The following is a 19,984-nucleotide window of genomic DNA, read 5'->3' as shown; positions in this document are numbered from 1 at the left end:
AGATAATTGTAGTGCTTGCTCTTTTTTTGTTGCTCTGGGTGTGTTATGTGGGATGGGGATTATAGTTCCACGAAATGACAAGTCATCTACTCTTTTTTTTTTTCATTTTTTATTAAAATGAGTGGCTATTTAAAACAACAACAACAACAACAACTGTCCAGGAGTTCCTGGCTGGCTCAGTGGTAGAATGTGCAACTCTTGAGACTCTTGATCTCAGAGATCATGAGTTTGAGCCCCATGTTGGGTGTAGAGTTTACTTTAATTTTTTTTATTCTTTTTTTGTTTTTCTTTTGCCCCCCCACTTTAATTTTTTTTAATAGAAAAAATAAAAACCTCTCCAAAATGACCATTCATCTGGGTCTCTGACTTTTTAACTGCTCCAAGAAAAGTCTTCAACTTGATCTTCATGGCTTTTTCAGAATTCTGGCCAGAGAGTAGACCACTTGAGTGGAGATAGGCCTGTGCTGGCATGAAGAGAACTTTGGGAAACATATGCAATAGCCCACTGTTTATCAGCCTCTATACTATCTGCCACTCCCTGATTGCCCTCACCTCTCCTTGCTACCTCCCCTGCTTCTACTTTTCTTCAGCCTCCAAACGTCCTCTCGAGATTTGAAGTCTGGTAATGACTAGGTTGGGAAAACAGCCAATAACAGATTGGGAAGTGAAGGCATTCCATTATTTGAAAATGTTCTTGGAGTTCAAAAATTAAATATACATCATAGTCATGTGATAAAATGGGAAAATCTCCTCTATCATCATTTATGATTATTATTCTTATTTTCTTTTGGAAGGGTGTGGTTGAAATTAGAGGGTTGCCCAATTTTCTTTTTTAAATGAAATTTCATTTTATTAAATATTTTCTTTTGGAAGGGTGTGGTTGAAATTAGAGGGTTGCCCAATTTTCTTTTTAAATGAAATTTCATTTTATTAAAAAAAAAAAAAAAGAAATTTCATTTTATTTGACTAACACTTTTTAATACATTTGACTAATTAAGTAAGATTTTACTTTGAAATTAAAATTAATTTTAATTTTGTAGCGACTGATATGTGGAGGAAGAAATACTTAAAATCTAAAATCAGGATTGCTTTCATTATCTATATTGCTAACACTGCAGGAGACTAAAATGATAATACACATCTGAAGCTGTAGCAAGACTTCTCTTAGAATATAGAACTTAAAGTTCTATTCCTCTAAGCAACAATCAATGGGTTTTTGAACCCATACTTTTTCTTTCTCCCCATCAGCTCCATCCCTTGCCTCTCTACCCATTTCTCTTTTAACATTTCCAGTGAATGGAAGGTCTACCCTACAAGTTCTTATCTTCCTCCTCTTCTCTACTTTAATAACTACAGTGCCCCCATTTCTAAGGAAGGAATGGAATTTCAATTAATTCATGTATCTCCATTACATAAAAATAACTGTTGTGGGACTTGGGGTAGGGAGAGAACATTTTTATAAGCTGGCTCTTCCTGCCAACCATGCAGCAGAGATGTACTGGTTTTTAGGTGAAGCCTTTGCTGAGAGGATACCCAGTTGTCATGTGGATTTGAATTGCTCAGAACAGTATCTCCCCCCAAACTCCTATCTGATAGCCCTGAAATATAAACTAAATCAGTTCTCAAAAGAATCCAAAGTGGTACCTTTTTTTTTTTTTCAAACATGACAGGGAAAAATCTGGGCATTGTGCCAGAAAAACAAGAAAGGTGAGTGAGGTTAAAGAGGTCTGACACATTTTTGTTTTAGATTTTGGAGACCTCTGTTTTCTTAATGTTTGTGTAAACAAGATTTGGTGTGTTTTGTATGTAGTATATATCTCTCTCCCTCTTCCCTACAGGCCTTCAATATGCTACTGCTGTTCAGTATGTATTAATTTTAGCACTTGCAGTTAGTTGTTCTCTGTAATGGAAAATTCTGCCATTATCTATGTTATCTCCTTTCCCAGATTTCCCCCCAGCTGCAGGACATGAAGTAACAAAAGGAGTGGTTTGAACCAGCTTATACACACTTTCACATGAAATCATAATGTGTAACATTATAACTTGTAAGCTGATTGTATTCAAGCTTCTGGAGCCAAAATATGCATTTTCCTTACAGGAGAAAAAGATCATTTAAATAATCTAAATAATACCATTTTTAGGATATGGCAATAATCACATTAATGCTGCAATGTTTTTACGAGAATGCACCAGATTAAGACATGAAGGAAGAGTATAAATCAATTAGCAGAAGGTGGAATGGAGCTTTTTAAGCAAAATTCAAACACTTGAGGAAGAAAAGTACTTATTGCATTTGAAAGAAGTCCAATATAGCTGACATAAAGAGCAAGAGGAGGGCACCTCGGTGGTCAGTGGTTGAGCGTCTGCCTTTGGTTCAGGGCGTGATCCCGGGGTCCTGGGATAGAGTCCCACATTGGGCTCCCTGTGAGGAGCCTGCTTCTCCCTCTGCCTATGTCTCTGCTTCTCTCTCTGTGTCTCTTATGAATAAATACAATTAAAAAAAAGCACGAGGCAAGTAATAGCAATTATTATTTTTATAGCTAGTAGTTATGAGCATTTACTAAAAATAAATAATGCACTTTGTACGCATTAGCTCAATCTTTACAATGTCCTTAAGGGGTAAGTTCTAATTTTTTTTAAGAGTTTATTTATTTGTTTGAGAGAGAGAGAGAGAGAGAGGGTGACCAGGGAGAGGAGCAGAAGGACTTCACGCTGAGAATGGAGCCTGATGTGGGGCTGAAAGCTGGGGTCCTCCCACAGTCCTGAGATCACAACTGTAGCTGGAATCGAGTCGGACACTTACCCAACTAAGCCACCCAGGCGCTCTTAACATTACTTTCACTTGACAGATCGGAACACTACTATGTGGCCATAGGACCTGCATGAGGAGGTGAAGTAGGCAAGGGCCAGATTATGCAGGGCCTTGTAGGTCACCCTAAAAAACTGGTCTTTTTACTAAGGTAAGCAACTGGAGAGTTTTCAGTAAGGTAAAAAATTTATAAAGATCATTTCATTTTCTGTATGGAAAATATAGTATCAACTGACATTTCTAAATTGTTTTCTAAGAGTCTGGTGCTATTTTTAAGGTCATTTGCAAGTATAACTTATTTCATCCACAGCTACTCTATAAAATAAGTATTGTTATTTTCATTTTACAGATGCAGAAACTGAGGCACAGAGGGAATAAGTGACTTACCCAAGGTAAATGTGAATAATGGAGCCAGATTCCAACCCAGAAAAACTGACCCTACAGTTCACACCCACCACTTTGCTGTATGCAACCAGATGTGGTGATCTGCACTGCAAATGATAATAATGGCAATAAAGGCATTTAGAGGGATTTGACAAGATATTTAGGAAACTTGGTGGTGAACTAAGCATAGTGAGGGAGAAGGTGGTAAGTGTCAGGGATGTTACCAAGATTTATGTCTCATATGACAGGATAAAATATTTGTGCTATTTACTGGGAAATCATGAATAGGAAAGTTGGTTTTAGATAAGAAGGTGAAGAATCCAGTTTTAAATTAATTGAGTTTGAGGAATCTCTGAGATAACCAATGGTAGGTAGTCACATTTCAGGTGTGAAGAAGAGATGAGAGTCTGGAGCTCTGAAAAATCCTATGTAGAAACACTTACCTCTGGGCTCCTAGCTGGCTTATTCACAGGGGCATGCAACTTTCGATTTTGGAGTCATGAGTTCAAGTCCCACATGAGGTATAGAGAGAACTTAAAAATTTTTTGAAAACTTAAAAAGATAAATCTCTGCTTATTTTTTTTATCAAACTATACTTCATACTATTTCCTCCAACTACTTATCATAACCTTGTGACTATTTTATATCCCTCCTCAAGTAGAATGTAAAAATAACCATGGCAGATTCTTTGCTTGACTGTTCACTATTTTATTCCCAATGCCTGGCACATAGGTGTTCCACAAATAATCGTCCAGTGAATAAATAAGATAGCAGTAGATAATCTTACCACAAAATCTTTGACAAACAGGAATTCAAGTTCTCTTTGTGCATATCCAGTGTCAGGAAATGCACTATTTTATTTAAGTCAATCGTTTTTAACAGCTTTCTTGGAAAAAATCTCATGTTATATTCAATTGCAGACCACTTATTTGAAACATTGACCTGTTGATGCAATCGGCTCTCTGGTCCACCTGTCTTTTATTTATTTATTTTTTTTTACAGATCCTGCCGCAGGTTTATTTGTACAAATAGCACAGGAGGACACCAGGCCCATGCAGACAGAAGCCCAGGGGTCATACCAGTCCTTCCGTCCTCACACTGGCAGGCAGAAGCCTCTACACTGGAGCCTTTGTGGGGGCCTGGGCACCTTTGGGAGCCTGCGCTGCAGTAGTAGAAGCAGGAGTAGAAGCAGGAGCCGGAGCCGGAGCCAGGGTCGCAGCTGCAGCCTGGGCCTTGGTTTGAGCCTTGGCCTAGGCCTTTGGCCGGCAGAGTCTGATACCTTTGGCAATGCAGGCGTGAGCACGTTTCCCGAGCTTGGGGTGAGCGATGTAGGCAAGTTGATTGAGCTTGCGGCTGCCGCCCTTTGGGATCTTGGGCTTAACCTCCTTGGGCTTGACAAGGGCCTTGATAGCCTCAGCACACGCAGTCATGGCCTTGGCATTGTTGGCCTGCATCTTCTTCAGGCCCTTCTTGTTGTGCTTCTTGGCAAAGCGCATGTTCCTCAGGAACTTGGGGTCTACCCCCTTAAGACATTCGTATCTCTTAGAAACCCCGTGAGCGGGGTTTCTTGATGCCATTTCTGTGCCATTTTCGTGACTGGTTGTGTGTGGTGTGGTTCTTGGACTTGGCCATGTCTGCACCAAAGCCCGCGGCTCCCCCTCTGGTCCACCTGTCTGAAGATGAATGGCCATACTGCCCTTCTTTGTTCTTAGTTCCTCTTTATCTCTTGGCTTGGATACGCATCAGTCTGTCATGCCTTTTTTTTTCCCCACAAATAAGAGAGGTATTTTCCTATACAAATGGAAATGAGTTGGAAAGAAGGAAGAGATTTTTTTATAATTTTTATTTATTTATGATAGTCACACACAGATAGAGAGAGAGAGGCAGAGACATAGGCAGAGGGAGAAGCAGGCTCCATGCACCGGGAGCCCAACGTGGGACTCGATCCCGGGTCTCCAGGATCATGCCCTGGGCCAAAGGCAGGCACCAAACCGCTGCGCCACCCAGGGATCCCAGAAGGAAGAGATTTAAAGAAAAAAATGAACAATTGAAGCTAAAGTTGGAAAAGCCAAACAAATTTACTTAAATTTTCATGGATTCTTTTGACTTGCATTGGAAGTCAAGGGGAAAAAAAGGCAAATAGAGTATATGTGTATGAGAAAAACAATGTCTGAAATGGAAACCCATGGCAAAAAGAGATCGAGAAGTGTGGGAAAACACAGTTGTACTGGTCCCTTGTGTGCATGCATGGTTCTCACATATTTGTTTAGAGACAGTACCAAAAACTTAATTCAGGATAACTTTTCTTATGATTAAGAAATTATGATTAAGACATGAAATTTTTAAGTAAAATTTTGTGAAGTCCATAAATGACAATTTCATAATTATTTAATTATATGCCATAATTATTATTAATATAGAAGTAGTAATAGGTTTGTAATGATTAAATTAGGTTTTAAAAGTAATCTGTGTGATGGAAAGCAATAAGGCAAGAAATTTATTTATAGCTGTACTCTAGCCATTTCTGGCATCAACCTAAAAATTCCAGTTAAGAATGAGGAAAATGTGAAGCATAGTGATTCATATAATTAAATGTGTTTTGAAAATTGGGCTAATTGTAGACCTTATTCAGCACTGTTTGAATGAAAAGAATGTTTGAAAGAAAAGAATGGATATTAAGTGTCTAGCTCAGTGCCTGGTGCACAACAGAAATGGCAGCTCTTTTTAATAGTCATAATCTACAATATTTTAGCGGCTCTCTGGATTTAATATATTTTATACTGTCTTACTGATAGCTATTTTATATACATGTAAAAACAACTTATCAGACTAAATCATGTTTTGTGCTAATACTAAAGGACTGGCCAAACACTCTCTTGATAAAAATAAGGATAAACCTATAGACATGTACTTTTTATATATGCAAAAGATCATAGAGAGAATACCTAGTAAGTTTTCATCTACTTTTATAGATGAGAGAACTGGCCCCTAAAAGGTGAGGTTGTCTGAAGTTGTATCCTTAGTCGATAGCAGAATCTATTTGGGAAAGGGAAACCAGACTTCAAAGTTTAGTTCTAATTGAATTCAGAATTCAAATTCAAATTCGATATTAACAAGAAGTAAATAAAATGGAAAGTAAATAAAAAATACTATTTCTTTTAATGTTAAAACTGCTCAGATTATGCTTCAGAAAGAATCCATTGGCTATCATCATGCTTCTTGTAGCTTCTCGATACTGGATATTTAGAATCAAATAAATAATGATTCTTGGGGTTGAGAATAATCTCAAGGATTAGGCAGTGAAACCAATTAATAAATATAATGTTTCAAACAGAGTTTCTTTTATAAATATTATCACAGAGAACTAGAAGTTAGGTTGTCAGTGGCTCAGAAGAGTTTAGAGAAAGTAAAAAGTAGTACTTGGGAGAGGAGGGAGGGATGGAGGGAGGGAGGGAGGGAGGGTGGAAGGAAGGAGTAAGGAAGGAAAGTAGGTAGTGAGGGAGAGAGGGATAAAAAAAGAGAGAAATCATTGCTAATGCAAGATGCAGTCTACCTCAAGGTGGGAAATAATGGGAAAAGTCTAGGAGGTACCAAGAATAGCAAAAAATAGCCAAGGCAGAAATAAAGCTGTTGTTTTTTAAAGATATTACTTATTTATTCATGAGAGACACAGAGGCAGAGGGAGAAGCAGGCTCCTTGTAGGGAGCCCGAAGCAGGGCTTGATCCCAGGGTCCCGGGATCACGACTTGAGCCAAAGGCAGATGCTCAACTACTGAGCCACCCAGGCATCCCAGAAATAAACTTTATACTTCATAAATAGGTGGCTGAAAAGGGGGTTATATATGCAAGAAACAAGAAACAAGCAATTGAAGAAGTCTAGCAGTTCCTTAAAAAGCTGAAGAGTTATCAACCAAGTCAGCAATCCACTCCTAGATGTATACCCAAGAGAAATGAAAACATGTCCAGCTAAAACTTGCGCACAGTTGTTCTTAGCAGTATTATTTCTAATAGGCAAAGGGTGAAAGCAGCCCAAGTGTCCATCAACTGTTGAATGGATAAACAAAATGTGGTCCACATACAGCGGAGTATTATCCAGCCATAAAAAGGGAGGAAGTACTAATGTATGTCACCACATGGATGAAGCTTAAAAACAGTAAGTCAAGAGTGGCACCAAATCTGGAGATCTCTGCCTTCTGCTCCCTAGCTTGGTGGACTCCTCCATGCCTTTCACTCACAGAGGGGACCATGTGGCAAGGGGCCAGGGATGGGGAATTGGGTGGCTATGCACATTCTAGTCACCTAAAAGGTGAAGATATCCCAAACTGGGGACTGGTTCAGGAGCATCCTGGCTAACATGCTGTTGGTTGGTCACTACTTTTGCAGTGCCCTCATTGGCAAACCTGGTCTCATCAACCTACTACTTCTTCCTCTGGCCTGAAGAAGCCTTCCTCTATTGCTTCCAGATTTGGAGGCCAATCACTGCTACTTTTTATCTCCCCATGGATCCAGGAATTGTATTTCTTTATTTGGTCAATTTATATTTCTTATATCAATATTCTACATGCCTTGAAACAGGAGCTTTTGATGGGAGGCCAGCTGGCTATTTATTCATGCTCCTCTTTAACTGGATTTGCATCGTGATTACGGGCTTAGCAATGAATATGCATTTGTTGATGATTCCTCCTATCATGTCAGTACTTTATGTCTGGGCACAGCTGAACAGAGACATGATCATATCACTTTCGTTTGGAACACAAACGAAGACCTGTTATTTACCATCGGTTATTCTTGGATTCAACTATATCATGGGAGGCTCGGTAAGCAACAAGCTCATTGGAAATCTTGTTGGACATCTTTATTTCCTCCTAATGTTCAGATACCCAGTGGACTTGCAATGAAAAAATTTGGTATCCATACCTCAGTTTTTGTACCACTGGCTAGCCAGCAGGAGAGGGGAGGGGTGTCAGGGTTTGGTGTGCCCCCCATTAGCATGGGGGGAGCTGCTGATCAGAACAGTCAAGGCAGAAGACACAACTGGAGACAGGACTTCTGACTTGGTATCAGTGAAGGAGAGGCCTCTGGCCTGCCCACCAGCCACTCCCCATAGATGGTTTCCAGCTGGTGCTGCGTGTGCTTCACAACCGAGTTCTAGCAAACGCTGTGAGACCCGACCCACACTGAATGTAGTCTTTCAGTATGTGACAACATTTTTTAAATCCTGAATAATAAAATATGTTCAAGTTTCATGATTCTTATTCAAGTCCTTAACTGTGACAAAGAACAAATATCAACTGTGAAAACTTCAGAACTGACTGCAGTTTTTGGTGTCTTCACTTCCTTTTCCGTCTGAATAATGGGTTTTGGCAGGTCCTGGTCTGCTGGCACCATCCTTGGCATCTGGGGTTGGGTCACCAAACCCTTGACAAAGGGACTCTTAACTGGTTTTTGCACACACGCCTTGCTCCTTCTTTTCTCAACCACCAAATTTGCACCTACAGGAGGTTGCCCATAAAATGGTTCTGCCTTCGACAAGCTCTATTTATTGGCTTTGCCAAGGCCTGGTCACGAAGAACTTGACACCATTTTCCCCCCTTTTGGTGGCAGAACTCTAACAATAGGGGAGAAGACTGGACCAGGAAATGGTCTAGAGCTTTTTCAGCTTTTGAAATTGCTGTTACTTGATGGTGGTTCCAACCATTTTCCATGTCTTCAGATGTTCTTAAAAGGAAAAAAACAAAAATCAAAAAACAAAAACAAAAACAAAAAACACCATTGAGTCAGTGAGGGCCATAGATGGGTGTAAATGAGGCATGAGGGTTGTTGCTAGGCACTTTTCCCCTAAGTGAACTGATCAAAACTCTAGTGGAGCTGCATCTTGCACAGGGTCTAGGTGCAAACTCTGGTGGGCATTATCCCTTTGCATCTTATGTACTATCTTTTGCATCTTATGTACTGTCTTTGTGTGTACCCACAGTAGTTGGATGTATTGTGCCAGAAAGTTCCAAATCACATTTGCCTCCCCCTCCCTCTTATTTTCTTTTAAAAGATTTTACTCTTTGAGAGAGAGAGAGAGAGAGAGAGACAATAAGCAGTGAGAGTGGCAGAGGGAGAGGGAAAAGCAGACTCCCTGCTGAGCAGGGAGCCTAATGGGATGCAGAGCTCCATCCCAGGACCCCAGAAGCATGACCTGAGCCAAAGGCAGATGCTTAACCAAATGAATCACCTAGGCGCCCTCCCTCACCCTCCCTTTTAATGGCCACATGCTTCAGTTAATCATGAGGAAAGGACAGTCTTAGTACATAGGTCATATTTTAAGAGCTAATTTAAGCACATCTATGTGAATCACATGATTTTGGATTATGATAGCTTTAGATTCATTTGTGTTTGAGGGTCTTTATTTTGAGCCATGAATGTTCAAGTCATGAATATACATCAAATCAGCTTACAATACGTACAGCTCCTTTTTTAGAGGTTGGCTTTTTCTGAGTGAGGCTTATCCCCCAATAAAGTTTTTTGAAGGCTAAAGCAAACAAACAAACAAAACAACAACAAAAAAAACCCAAACAAGCAAAAAAACATCAAGAAGCCAGTCACAAAAGACCATATATTCTTTGTGAGATGTTATACGAGATGTTCATAACAAGAACTGATGGAGATAGATAGTAGATTTGTGGTAGTGAAAGGCTGGCAATAAATGGAAAGGTTGTAGGGTGATCGCTACGCTAAAGGGTGTGAGGTTTCTTTCTTTTTTTTTTTTTTGAGGTTTCTTTTTTTAAAAAATTTTTTTAAATTTTTATTTATGATAGTCACAGAGAGAGAGAGAGAGAGAGAGAGAGAGAGGCAGAGACACAGGCAGAGGGAGAAGCAGGCTCCATGCACCGGGAGCCTGACGTGGGATTCGATCCTGGGCCTCCAGGATCGCACCCTGGGCCAAAGGCAGGCGCCAAACCGCTGCGCCACCCAGGGATCCCTCTTTTTTTTTTTTTTTTAAGATTTATTTATTTCAGAGATAGAGCATACACAAGTACATGTAAGCTGGGGCGGGGGTGGGGTGGGGGGTGGACAAAGGGAGAGGGAGAAGGAAAGGGAAAAGAATCTTAAGCAGACTCCTTGCCCACCAGTACAGAGCCCAAGGCATGGCTCATGACCCTGATATCATGACCTGAGCCAAAATCAAGAGTCAGTCGCTCAACTGACTGAGCCATCGGGGTGGCCTATGAGATTTCTTTTTGGAATAATGAAAATGTTCATAATTGATTGTAGTGAAGGTTGCACTCCCGTGTGAATAAACTAAACAAAGCCTAATGAAATGAAAAAAACACCCTGTAGATATAAAGGAAAGTGAGACAACTGGTGAAAGAAAGCACCTATCTGAGGCCTAAAAGCCTGAATAAGACAGCCTGACAGGAAGACAGGAGCCGCCAGCTGGTTAGGGCATGAAAGCGGGTAGGTGGCAGCAGATGATAAAGAGGTATGCATCTGGAATATTCAGAAAGGTGATTTTCTGTTGATACTACAGTCTATGTAACACTCTCTGGTAAAACTTGGGTGTTTAAATTTTGCTCAACACTGTGTCAAATGCTTATCTCATCTATTATCTATTTGATGTGGTAAAATTCCCATTGCACAACAGACTGGCATCATCATAATTATGACGAATTCATTTTTGTATGCCCTGCAGCACTTAGCCTGATGCCTCATATACAGTAGGCACTCAATAAATATTCAACGAATGAAACTAACCATCACAGTCAGGACTCAATGCTCTGTATTGCGGTTATAAAACATAACCAAGGTCAAATTTTAGCCATAAAAAAAAAAAGCAGAACATCATTCCACATTTGAAAAATTTAATAGACCTTTAAATGAGAGTTTTAATTCAGTTAACAACTAAAATACACACAAGCATAATTTAGTAATTAAAAAGATCTATCAGAAAGGTAAGGACATTTTGAAAAATGCTAAGAAAACGTGCCTTTATTCATATTATATACACCACGAAACATTTTCCATTCTTTTAGTTTCTTCAAAATTTAAATTCTGCTTGTTTCTCAATTAAATTTTTTCTTGACAGATGCTGAATATTGGCCTATTTTTTCCCCGGACAATACCAATAGGCTACCCAACTATGTGATTATAATTGTTTTTAGCACTTAAATTTAAGAGACTGTGGCTCAGTATTTAAAAAATAAATTAATAAAAAAGAATTAGGAGGAAAATGAAAGCACAAACACCACATGATAAAAACAATCACTCCTTCCAAATCAGAAAATGGCATAAGCATTATTTTACTTAACCTACTTAGAGCATACAATACCCATATACAAATAAAGTAGAACCTGTAGCCCAGGATGGTACAGTGGCTATCACTAATAAATTGTCAGTTGACAATATAAACAAAAATGAATGGAATATCAAATTAAAAAAAACTTGTTTTTAGCTTAATGGTTGGTGTAGAATGTACAGTAGGGGTTGGCTGCCTGGTAGCTGCTTTAGCTTTGCTGGCTTGGCTTGCTCGAACAGCAGTTTCCAAACGTACTTTCAATTCAGGAGCCGCTCCCATTACTGTCTTGAAAGCATGTGGATACAGAGGTCCAATATGCATTAAATTCTGGAGTGCAAACTCATGAAGATCCTTGGAAACTGTGCTTGCTGAGGCAAAAGAGTTTTCATCCAGCAGGTAAGAGATCAAAGTGGGAACTAAAAGGGCAAGTAACTGGACTCCTGCAAATAACAATGATACATTCTGAAGATCATCACGAATCTGTCAATTACAATAAACTTTAATTTTAAAATTAGGCAATTACCACAATAGTCTCAATCATAATAAAACATAAGCAGATAGAATCTGTTTTAGACCTCAATAATAACTCATATTAAATATTTACTTAGTGCAAGCTATGTTAGGGCTGAAGACCAGGTTTGTTAAGATTATGTTTTAGATTTATATTAATTTGTTTTATTAAACAAAAAATACAAAAAATTTAAGAAAACAGAGGGTCACAGGGGAAGAGAGGAAAAATAAAACAAGATGATATCAGAGAGAGAGACAAACAAGAGACTCAAATCTAGGAAACAAACTGAGGATTGCTGGAGGGGAAGGGACATAGGGTAACTCGATGATGGACATTAAAGAGGGCAAGTGATGTAATGAGCACTGAGTGTTATATACGACTAAAGAATCACTGACCTCTACCTCTGAAACTAATAATATATTACATGTTAATTAACTGAATTTAAATTTTAAGAAAAGGCAAACAAAAAAATGCTGGCCATTTGGTGAAATGTACTCAGTACGATCATGACATTTTTAAGGGTATTTCAGAATAGGGAGGTTAGAATAGGAAACAGAACCTGAGCAGCATCCCTTTACTGTTATTTAACTAAAACTAGGTATTCCTTCTTTTTAAAATAGAAATACAACTCTTTCCCATTTTATTATCCCCTCAAACCCACAGTAAGTAAGGGGAAAATATCTCAAAAAGAATCAAATATGTAGAATTTAGGGTTAAAAAACAAGAACCCATGTCTGGCTGACATAAATTCGAAGCCCTGAGAGATTTACTTGGAGAGTTAATCCCACTTATTAGTCTCTGTCTTCCCATATTAACAACTCCATCCTGGAACATAAGTTTCATTAAAGCTGGTATTTTTCTTAAGAAAAAAATGTGATCATATATACATAAGTATCTGATAATAAACATTGAGAATCGTGCTTTTTCCACTTTTAATTTCTGTTAATTTTTGTAGAATGATAGTAGCCAAGGCTGTAGGGGAGCAGGAAGCACCTGATCCAGAACATGGAATACAACACTCACTGACCTCAAGAAAGACAATGATGATAATCATGAGGCCTTTCCAGAACCCTAATCCCATTTTGCCCCTGTGAGCCACCCAGGCGCCCTGCTACTCACAATACTTAAACAAAGGAGAGGTTAAAATTGATTAGGACACTATTATAGCTATTTAGTAATGAGATGATTAGATATAAGAATAGAAAGCAAGATTCTCTTGAATCCTAGAGAAGTTTCAAAAGAAGGTAAGACAAGTTCTGAGTAGTAGACTGAATAAAGATGATGAGAATTAAGACTCAAATATAATTCCAATGTCTTTGCTTATAACCTTGGTCATGTTGAGTATAAAAACATTCACTGCCTATTTATGTAATGGATACTGCAAAGTTAAAAACAAAAAATTAGCATTTGCCAACTGTTGTGAAGAAAGTTGAGTGACAAAAAAATTTAAAAGCTAGAAAATTCACCCTCTGGGAATTATATTACTATATTTTATATAACTATATATTATAGTTTTAAGTGTTAGTGAGATATATCAGCAATAAGCATTATCATGGTTTCTTCATTTTTTAATAGACTGCTTCACTGAGATAACAGATGCATTGTATTTGTAGGAAGACTTTTGAGAGTTATAGTAAAATTGGCATTTAAAAAAAATTAAGATAAATATAAGGCTGAATGCATGCAAAAACCAAAGGGAAATGAGTCCTATAAATGGGATATGATGGCATTTACCAGGAAGATAACATCAAATCAATGAATGAATGAATGAATGAATGAACATATATGATATAATGAGATGGCCAACATGTACCTTTGGTTTTGGCCATGATGGTCACAAACACAGGCCATGATGTCAGCCACATTATTTCTATCCAAATAATCTACTGATATCTAATTTCTTTTTTTTTTTTTAAGATTTTATTTATTTATTCATGAGAGAGAGAGAGAGAGGCAGAGACACAGGCAGAGGGAGAAGCAGGCTCCATGCAGGGAGCCTGATGTGGGACTCAATCCTGGGACCCCAGGATCACGCCCTGGGCTGAAGGCAGGCGCTAAACCGCAGAGCCACCCAGGGAACCCTTCTAATGATATCTAATTTCAACTAAACTTATCAACTCCCAAAGAGTCTTTCTTCCTGACTTTTCCAATTTTGATACTCCTTCCACACTTCTTTCAGGGAACAGTTCTGTTTTGGCTCTCCTCTTTTGCTCCCTATAACTCATAACTCATCAACTCAGGTCAGTTTTTTTCATAACTACCTCTGCATTTCTCCTTTTCCACTTTCATGGTTCTGGATTATTATTATTATTATTTTTTTAAATATTTTATTTATTTGAGGGAGAGAGCACAAATGCATGCAGGCATGTGTGTGTGTGTTGTGGGGAAGAGCAGAGGGGGAGGGAGAGGGACAGGCAGATTCCAAGTGCAGAGTGCAGAACCCGACTCAGGGTCCAATCTCCAGACCCCAGACCACTATCAGAGCCAAAACCAAGAGTCAGATGCCACCTAGGAGTCCCTGGGTTATTATTTTATTTTAAAATCTTATTTTATTTTTTAAGATTTTATTTATTTATTCATGACACACACACACACACACACAGAGGCAGAGACACAGGCAGAGGGAGAAGCAGGCTCCATGCAGGGAGCCTGACGTGGGACTCGATCCTGGGTCTCCAGGATCACACCCTGGGCCCAAGGCAGGCGCTAAACCGCTGAGCCACCCAGGGATCCCAAGGGTTATTATTTTATAGTGAAGCTCTTAAAATAACTTTTTCAAAGCCTCTACCTTCCAATTTCCTGTCAGTTTTTTAAAGGGAAAAAGAAAAAAACTTACGATAGAAAAAATGGATATAACTGTTATCTGAAGAGTAATCTGGCAACATATATTAAAAGCCTTAAAAACATGCACTTCCTTCAATCTCCAGTAATTTCATGTTAAGAAATTTATCTGATAGATATAATAAAAAATGTGTGCAAAGATATCTGTACAAGGATACTCATCTCAGTTATTTACGATATTGAAAAATTAGAAAAAAAAAAAGAAAAATTAGAAACAGCTTAATGTTCAATCACAGTTCAAAAAGCATAGTCTTTCTGCAACAATTAAAAGTCATATTTCTAAAAACAAATCTTAGACTGTGATGAAATCAAAGGAATAAAGAAGAGTAGGAATTAAGCTGCCTAAGTCTGAGTAAATGGATGTATCTGGTAGCTTTTCCTTGTTTTTATTTAAAGATTTTATTTGTTTGTTTGAGAGACAGAGAGAGAAAGTGAGGGAGGGAGAACATGAGCAGGGGACAGGGAGGAGAAGCAGGCCCCTGGCTGAGCAGGCTTGATTCCAGGACCCTGGGATCATGACCTGAGCCAAAGGCAGCCACTTAACTAACTGAGCCACCCAGGCGCCCCTCTGGTAGCTTTTCATTAAATAAAAATAATTTTTAAATTTCAAAATTGGAGGTATTTTAATAATGATGTTTAGCATTAATATTAATCTAATCCTATTTGTTATAAAGCTTGTGTACTTGTATTATGACACCATAATAAATTATTCTTATAAATCAATTAAATATCGACATTTTTCCTAGTTCTTAAATAGTACATTCCTAGAAGAAAAAAATCAATGTGTTGAAATGCCATCAGTAATTTGTTTTAACCTCTTGCTCATAAAAAAGTGAATTTGAATCACCTCAATACATTGTTAGTAGTATGAGCAAAAATATTAATCTTTCAGATAGTAACCACTCCTTAGTAAACTTATTGCAATGGCCTGTGTCCAATATCAAATAAGAAGTATATATACATGTATACACACACACACACACACACACACACACACACACACAGAGTTCTTCATTTTGGATTATTGTGTTTTTATTAAGAATACTTACTATTCTGTTCTTCCCCAAGAGCAACTAATGTTTCCAGAACTTTGATTCCTTCTTGAACAGCTAAAAGTTCTGTGCTACTGGCTGGTCTATTTCTTTCAACAGCTTTCAGCTTTTCAACCACTATTGGAGCTAAAGAATGGATATAGGGGGTTGATAGGGCACGATTGGAATGCTGGAAGACTGAGAGGAGAAGCTGGTAACATTTGGCTTGAACCTATAAAAGAAAATCATTTAATTAATTAACATGTGTGATAGTTCTTATTTGCTGTACAATCACACTGCAACTTAATATATGCTGAAAAGATGTGATATTGCAGAATGAAAATAAAAATGTGGGATGAATAAATGCCATTTTCTATTTATGGAAATGAAGTTAGAATAATGAAACTTCCAAAATTAAATTAAGTTAGAATAATGAAACCCCCAAAATTAATTAAAATTAATTAAATAAATATTCCTTACGCGGTAACTGCCAAATTACCAAGCTTACATAATTCATATATTTCTATAGTGTGGAAGAAGCTAGGAATTCCAATATATGTTTTTTATTTTTTCTTTACTTGACAATTGTCCTTTTCACTTTAACCTATTTAGTAAGGAAAGCTAGTATCTAAATGATGTCAAACACTGCTATAAAAATACACTAGACAACTCAAGTTCATTTGAATTCCCTGGAAATGACTGCTTATGCCAATTTAAGTTTTCCAGGACTAGAAAGTAAAATCTCATTGGCTCCACTTTAGCTTAAAAAGACTTCATACTAACAACAACAACAACAATAAAAGGAAGACCCATCACCATATGGGTCAAATAGTAGAATAAAGCAGTTTCAGCACTTTGGTAGAAGAGAAGTTGCCAGACCTTGCTGGGCATAAGAGATACTTGGGCAGTATTTTTAAAATACAGACTTATGATTCAGGAAGACAGTAGCAGAGTCTAGGAATCATGTTACTAAACTGATTTTTTTCTGATGTGCAGCAGGACTGAGAATCTTTAGACTCTGACATTGTGAAACCAAAAAAAATGTATTTTCTAGAAAAACTTCATCAAAACATGTAATATACATGTAATATAATAAACATGTAATATAATAAAACTTATAATATAAATTGATTCTTTAATGTTTTTGGTGCCATTAAGTAAACAGTGAAAAATATGATCATAGAGTCATGTAAAATTTCTACCAATATAAGCCAGAGTTAATCAAACATTTCAGATATTGGAAAATATTTTGCATGTATAAATATGCATACACACATGTGTCTCCAAGTGCTTAACGTGAGTAACCTTGGCAGCTTTTCTATTCAAAAGCTATATAACAAATATTTAGGTTTTCATTTGATGTATCACCATTTTAATGAATCAATCTAAAATTTTACTGATAAAGTGGAATTTTACCACTGTGTTTAAGTGTAACTTACCCATGGGTCACATGAATTTAATGCATTTTTAAATCTGTTCATGCAGCCATTCTGTAATGACTGGACTCCTATTATTTCACTACTAGCAGACCACAGGAAGAGTGCAATTGCTGTTAGCATGCTTACTTCATCAGGCATAGGCATGGAATCTTCTGAAATATATGAATAATATTAAAATATGTGAAAAATTAAAGCAATGTGCTATTTCCAACATGTTTTGGAACTCCAATCTTGAATAACCCTCTCTCCTAACCCACACACTGCCTAAATCTAATACAATCCATAAACAACTTTATGAATAGAACTCATCTACTACTAAGGAAACGGAGATACTTTATTAGGAGTCCTGTATTTAAATTCTTTTTTCCTTTTTTGGATGGTACGATATTAACTAAAAAAAAAATTCCAGCATAAATCTTAACAAGGGAAAGCAAATTTGAGTAGGAACAATAACACAGTAATAAAGAATTACTTAAAACTTATGTAGCTATGTAACTTCTTTATAGTTTAAATTGATAAAAAAATTTCCACATACTTTCCTTCCAACAACGTTAAGTGATTATAAAATATTCTAAGTAATTTAAAAATCCACAGTAGACCTATAAATTTTATACAACCATAATCTAAAAAATCTGGCACAATTTCTTGAACACAGTATTCTCATAATTTTAGAGAACTTCTTTCTATCACAATCATTTATGTGAGGATAGATACAACCTAATGGAAATATAGTATGTAATTAGAAATACAGGAAATATTTACATTTATTCTAAAGAAAACTATTATTAAACATCTAAGAGATCTATACTATTTTATCATGATTTATTTCATGGCTGAACTTACTACCATTCTTTCTGTATAAATTTGGACTAATTTGGAAACTGCAAATACTCAATACAATCAATAATTTATCAGGAGTATGAACATATATATTTGGTATGTTAACATTATGTAATAATTAGGGTACTGGCATACAATAGAATGGGCTAAGAACAATGGTTGAAAAGAAGTTTGTTAATTTAACACACACACACACAAAAAAAAGAGATGCAAAATTTGAAGGATTTAGCAAACCTACAATCATCTAAGTCATACCTCTTAAAAACCCAACTCCATAGTAGGAATATTATTGCAGGTGAAATGAGAACAATTTCTAACTCAGAGTTTGTGACAATGTAAGCAATTTTTTGTTGGAAAATTAACACTTTATTTTAAAATTGTGACTTTAACGGGCACCTGGGTTGCTCAGTCCATTAAGTGTCTGCCTTTGGCTCAGATCATGATCTCAGAGTCCTGGGATCAAGCCCCACGTTGGGCTCCCTACTCAGTGGGGAGCCTGCTTCTCCCTCTGCCTCTGGCTACTGGTCCCCCTGATTGTGTTCTCTTTCTGTCAAATAAATAAATAAAACATTTTAAAAATAAAAATAAAAAAACAAAATTGTGACTTTAAGATTTGCCATTTATTTTTTTACTTTTTAGAGATTTTATTTATTTATTCATGAGAGACATAAGAGAGAGGCAGAGACATATGCAGAGGGAGAAGCAGGCTCCCTGTGGGGAGCCCAATACAGGACTCAATCCCAGGACCCCAGGATCATGACCTGAGCCCAAGGCAAATGTCAACCACTGAGCCACCCTGGTGTCCCCAAGATTTGCCATTTAAATATGGTTTTCTACTAAAAGAAATCAGGAAAGGTGTTTTGGAGCGGTGATGGGTTCCAGAACACGAATAGGAAAAATGCAAGGTAAGCCTGCTATTTCTTGCTGCAGAAAAATAAAAATGTGCTCAAGAAATAATGGGGATATGCCAAAATGACAATAATGGGTCCACTGAATTAAATAAAGGATCATAAATCTGATAGTAATAAACAATAAACATATAAGAAAATAATAAATGAGGGCAAGGAAAAAGCTCAGTGAAATGCTAGCTAATATATGTAAAAGGAAGAAAATACAGAAGTTAGAAAATTATCATTTTGACATCATCACAGTAATAACTGTGCAGGTACAACAGATGTTAAAACCACTGGGTATGCGGGCACCTAACTGGCTCAGTTGGTGGAGTATGCGACTCTTGATCTCAGGGTCCTGAGTTCAAGCCCCATGCTGCAGGTAGGGTTTACTTAAGAAAAAACAAAAAAACCAAAAAACCCAAAAACTAATGGGTGAAAGCTTGATGGGGAACAGATAACTGACAGAGTTTCAAATTATGTCTCCACAAATTCCTTATTAATTGTAAAAGGGAAAAATATCAACTTTATAGTGGAGAAATATGACAGATACCATCTTAATGAAGTTATTAAAGTTAAGACTCCTAATAATGGGATGAAGCAATATTATATACCTCCTTACAAGATGCACTGAGAAAGACATAAAAATATTCATATAGTCTTCCTTCCAAAAAAGCAAAACCTGAATCTAATGATGAGAAAAAAAAAATCATGCAATTCCAAACTGAAAACCAATCTATAAAATAGATGTCTGTATTTTTAAAAAAACATTAGCATCATGAAAAATTTTTTTAAAAAGTTGAATGACTGCCTCAGACTAAAGAAGATGAAAGCAGGGATCTCTGGGTGGCGCAGCGGTTTGGCGCCTGCTTTTGGCCCAGGGCGCAATCCTGGAGACCCAGGATCGAATCCCACGTCGGGCTCCCGGTGCATGGAGCCTGCTTCTCCCTCTGCC

At 37.4% G+C, this 19,984-nt stretch overlaps 1 protein-coding gene and 2 pseudogenes across 2 annotated transcripts in view; 1 reads left to right on the top strand and 2 right to left on the bottom strand.

Moving 5' to 3' along the window:
- Positions 1–4,196: 4,196 nt before the first annotated feature.
- Positions 4,197–4,825, bottom strand: LOC121491977 (annotated as a pseudogene).
- A 1,910-nt stretch (positions 4,826–6,735) lies between these two features.
- Positions 6,736–8,300, top strand: LOC121491871 (annotated as a pseudogene).
- Positions 8,301–11,029: 2,729 nt separating this feature from the next.
- HEATR5B (HEAT repeat containing 5B) overlaps positions 11,030–19,984 on the bottom strand; it is a 98,948-nt gene continuing 89,993 nt past the window's right edge. For both annotated transcript variants that reach the window (XM_041755039.1, XM_041755040.1), the window contains exons 34-36: positions 17,300–17,451; positions 15,879–16,092; positions 11,030–11,917 (exon numbers count right to left, since the gene is read on the bottom strand). In XM_041755039.1, the coding sequence (XP_041610973.1) occupies positions 11,613–11,917; positions 15,879–16,092; positions 17,300–17,451 (671 nt within the window). In that variant the 3' untranslated portion in view covers positions 11,030–11,612. The remainder of the gene's footprint in view (positions 11,918–15,878; positions 16,093–17,299; positions 17,452–19,984) is intronic.

Source organism: Vulpes lagopus, chromosome 5, assembly GCF_018345385.1.
Source record: "Vulpes lagopus strain Blue_001 chromosome 5, ASM1834538v1, whole genome shotgun sequence".
NCBI lineage: Eukaryota > Metazoa > Chordata > Mammalia > Carnivora > Canidae > Vulpes > Vulpes lagopus.
The sequence above is the reverse complement of the archived record's forward strand: the minus strand, read 5'-3'. Positions and strand labels throughout refer to the sequence as shown.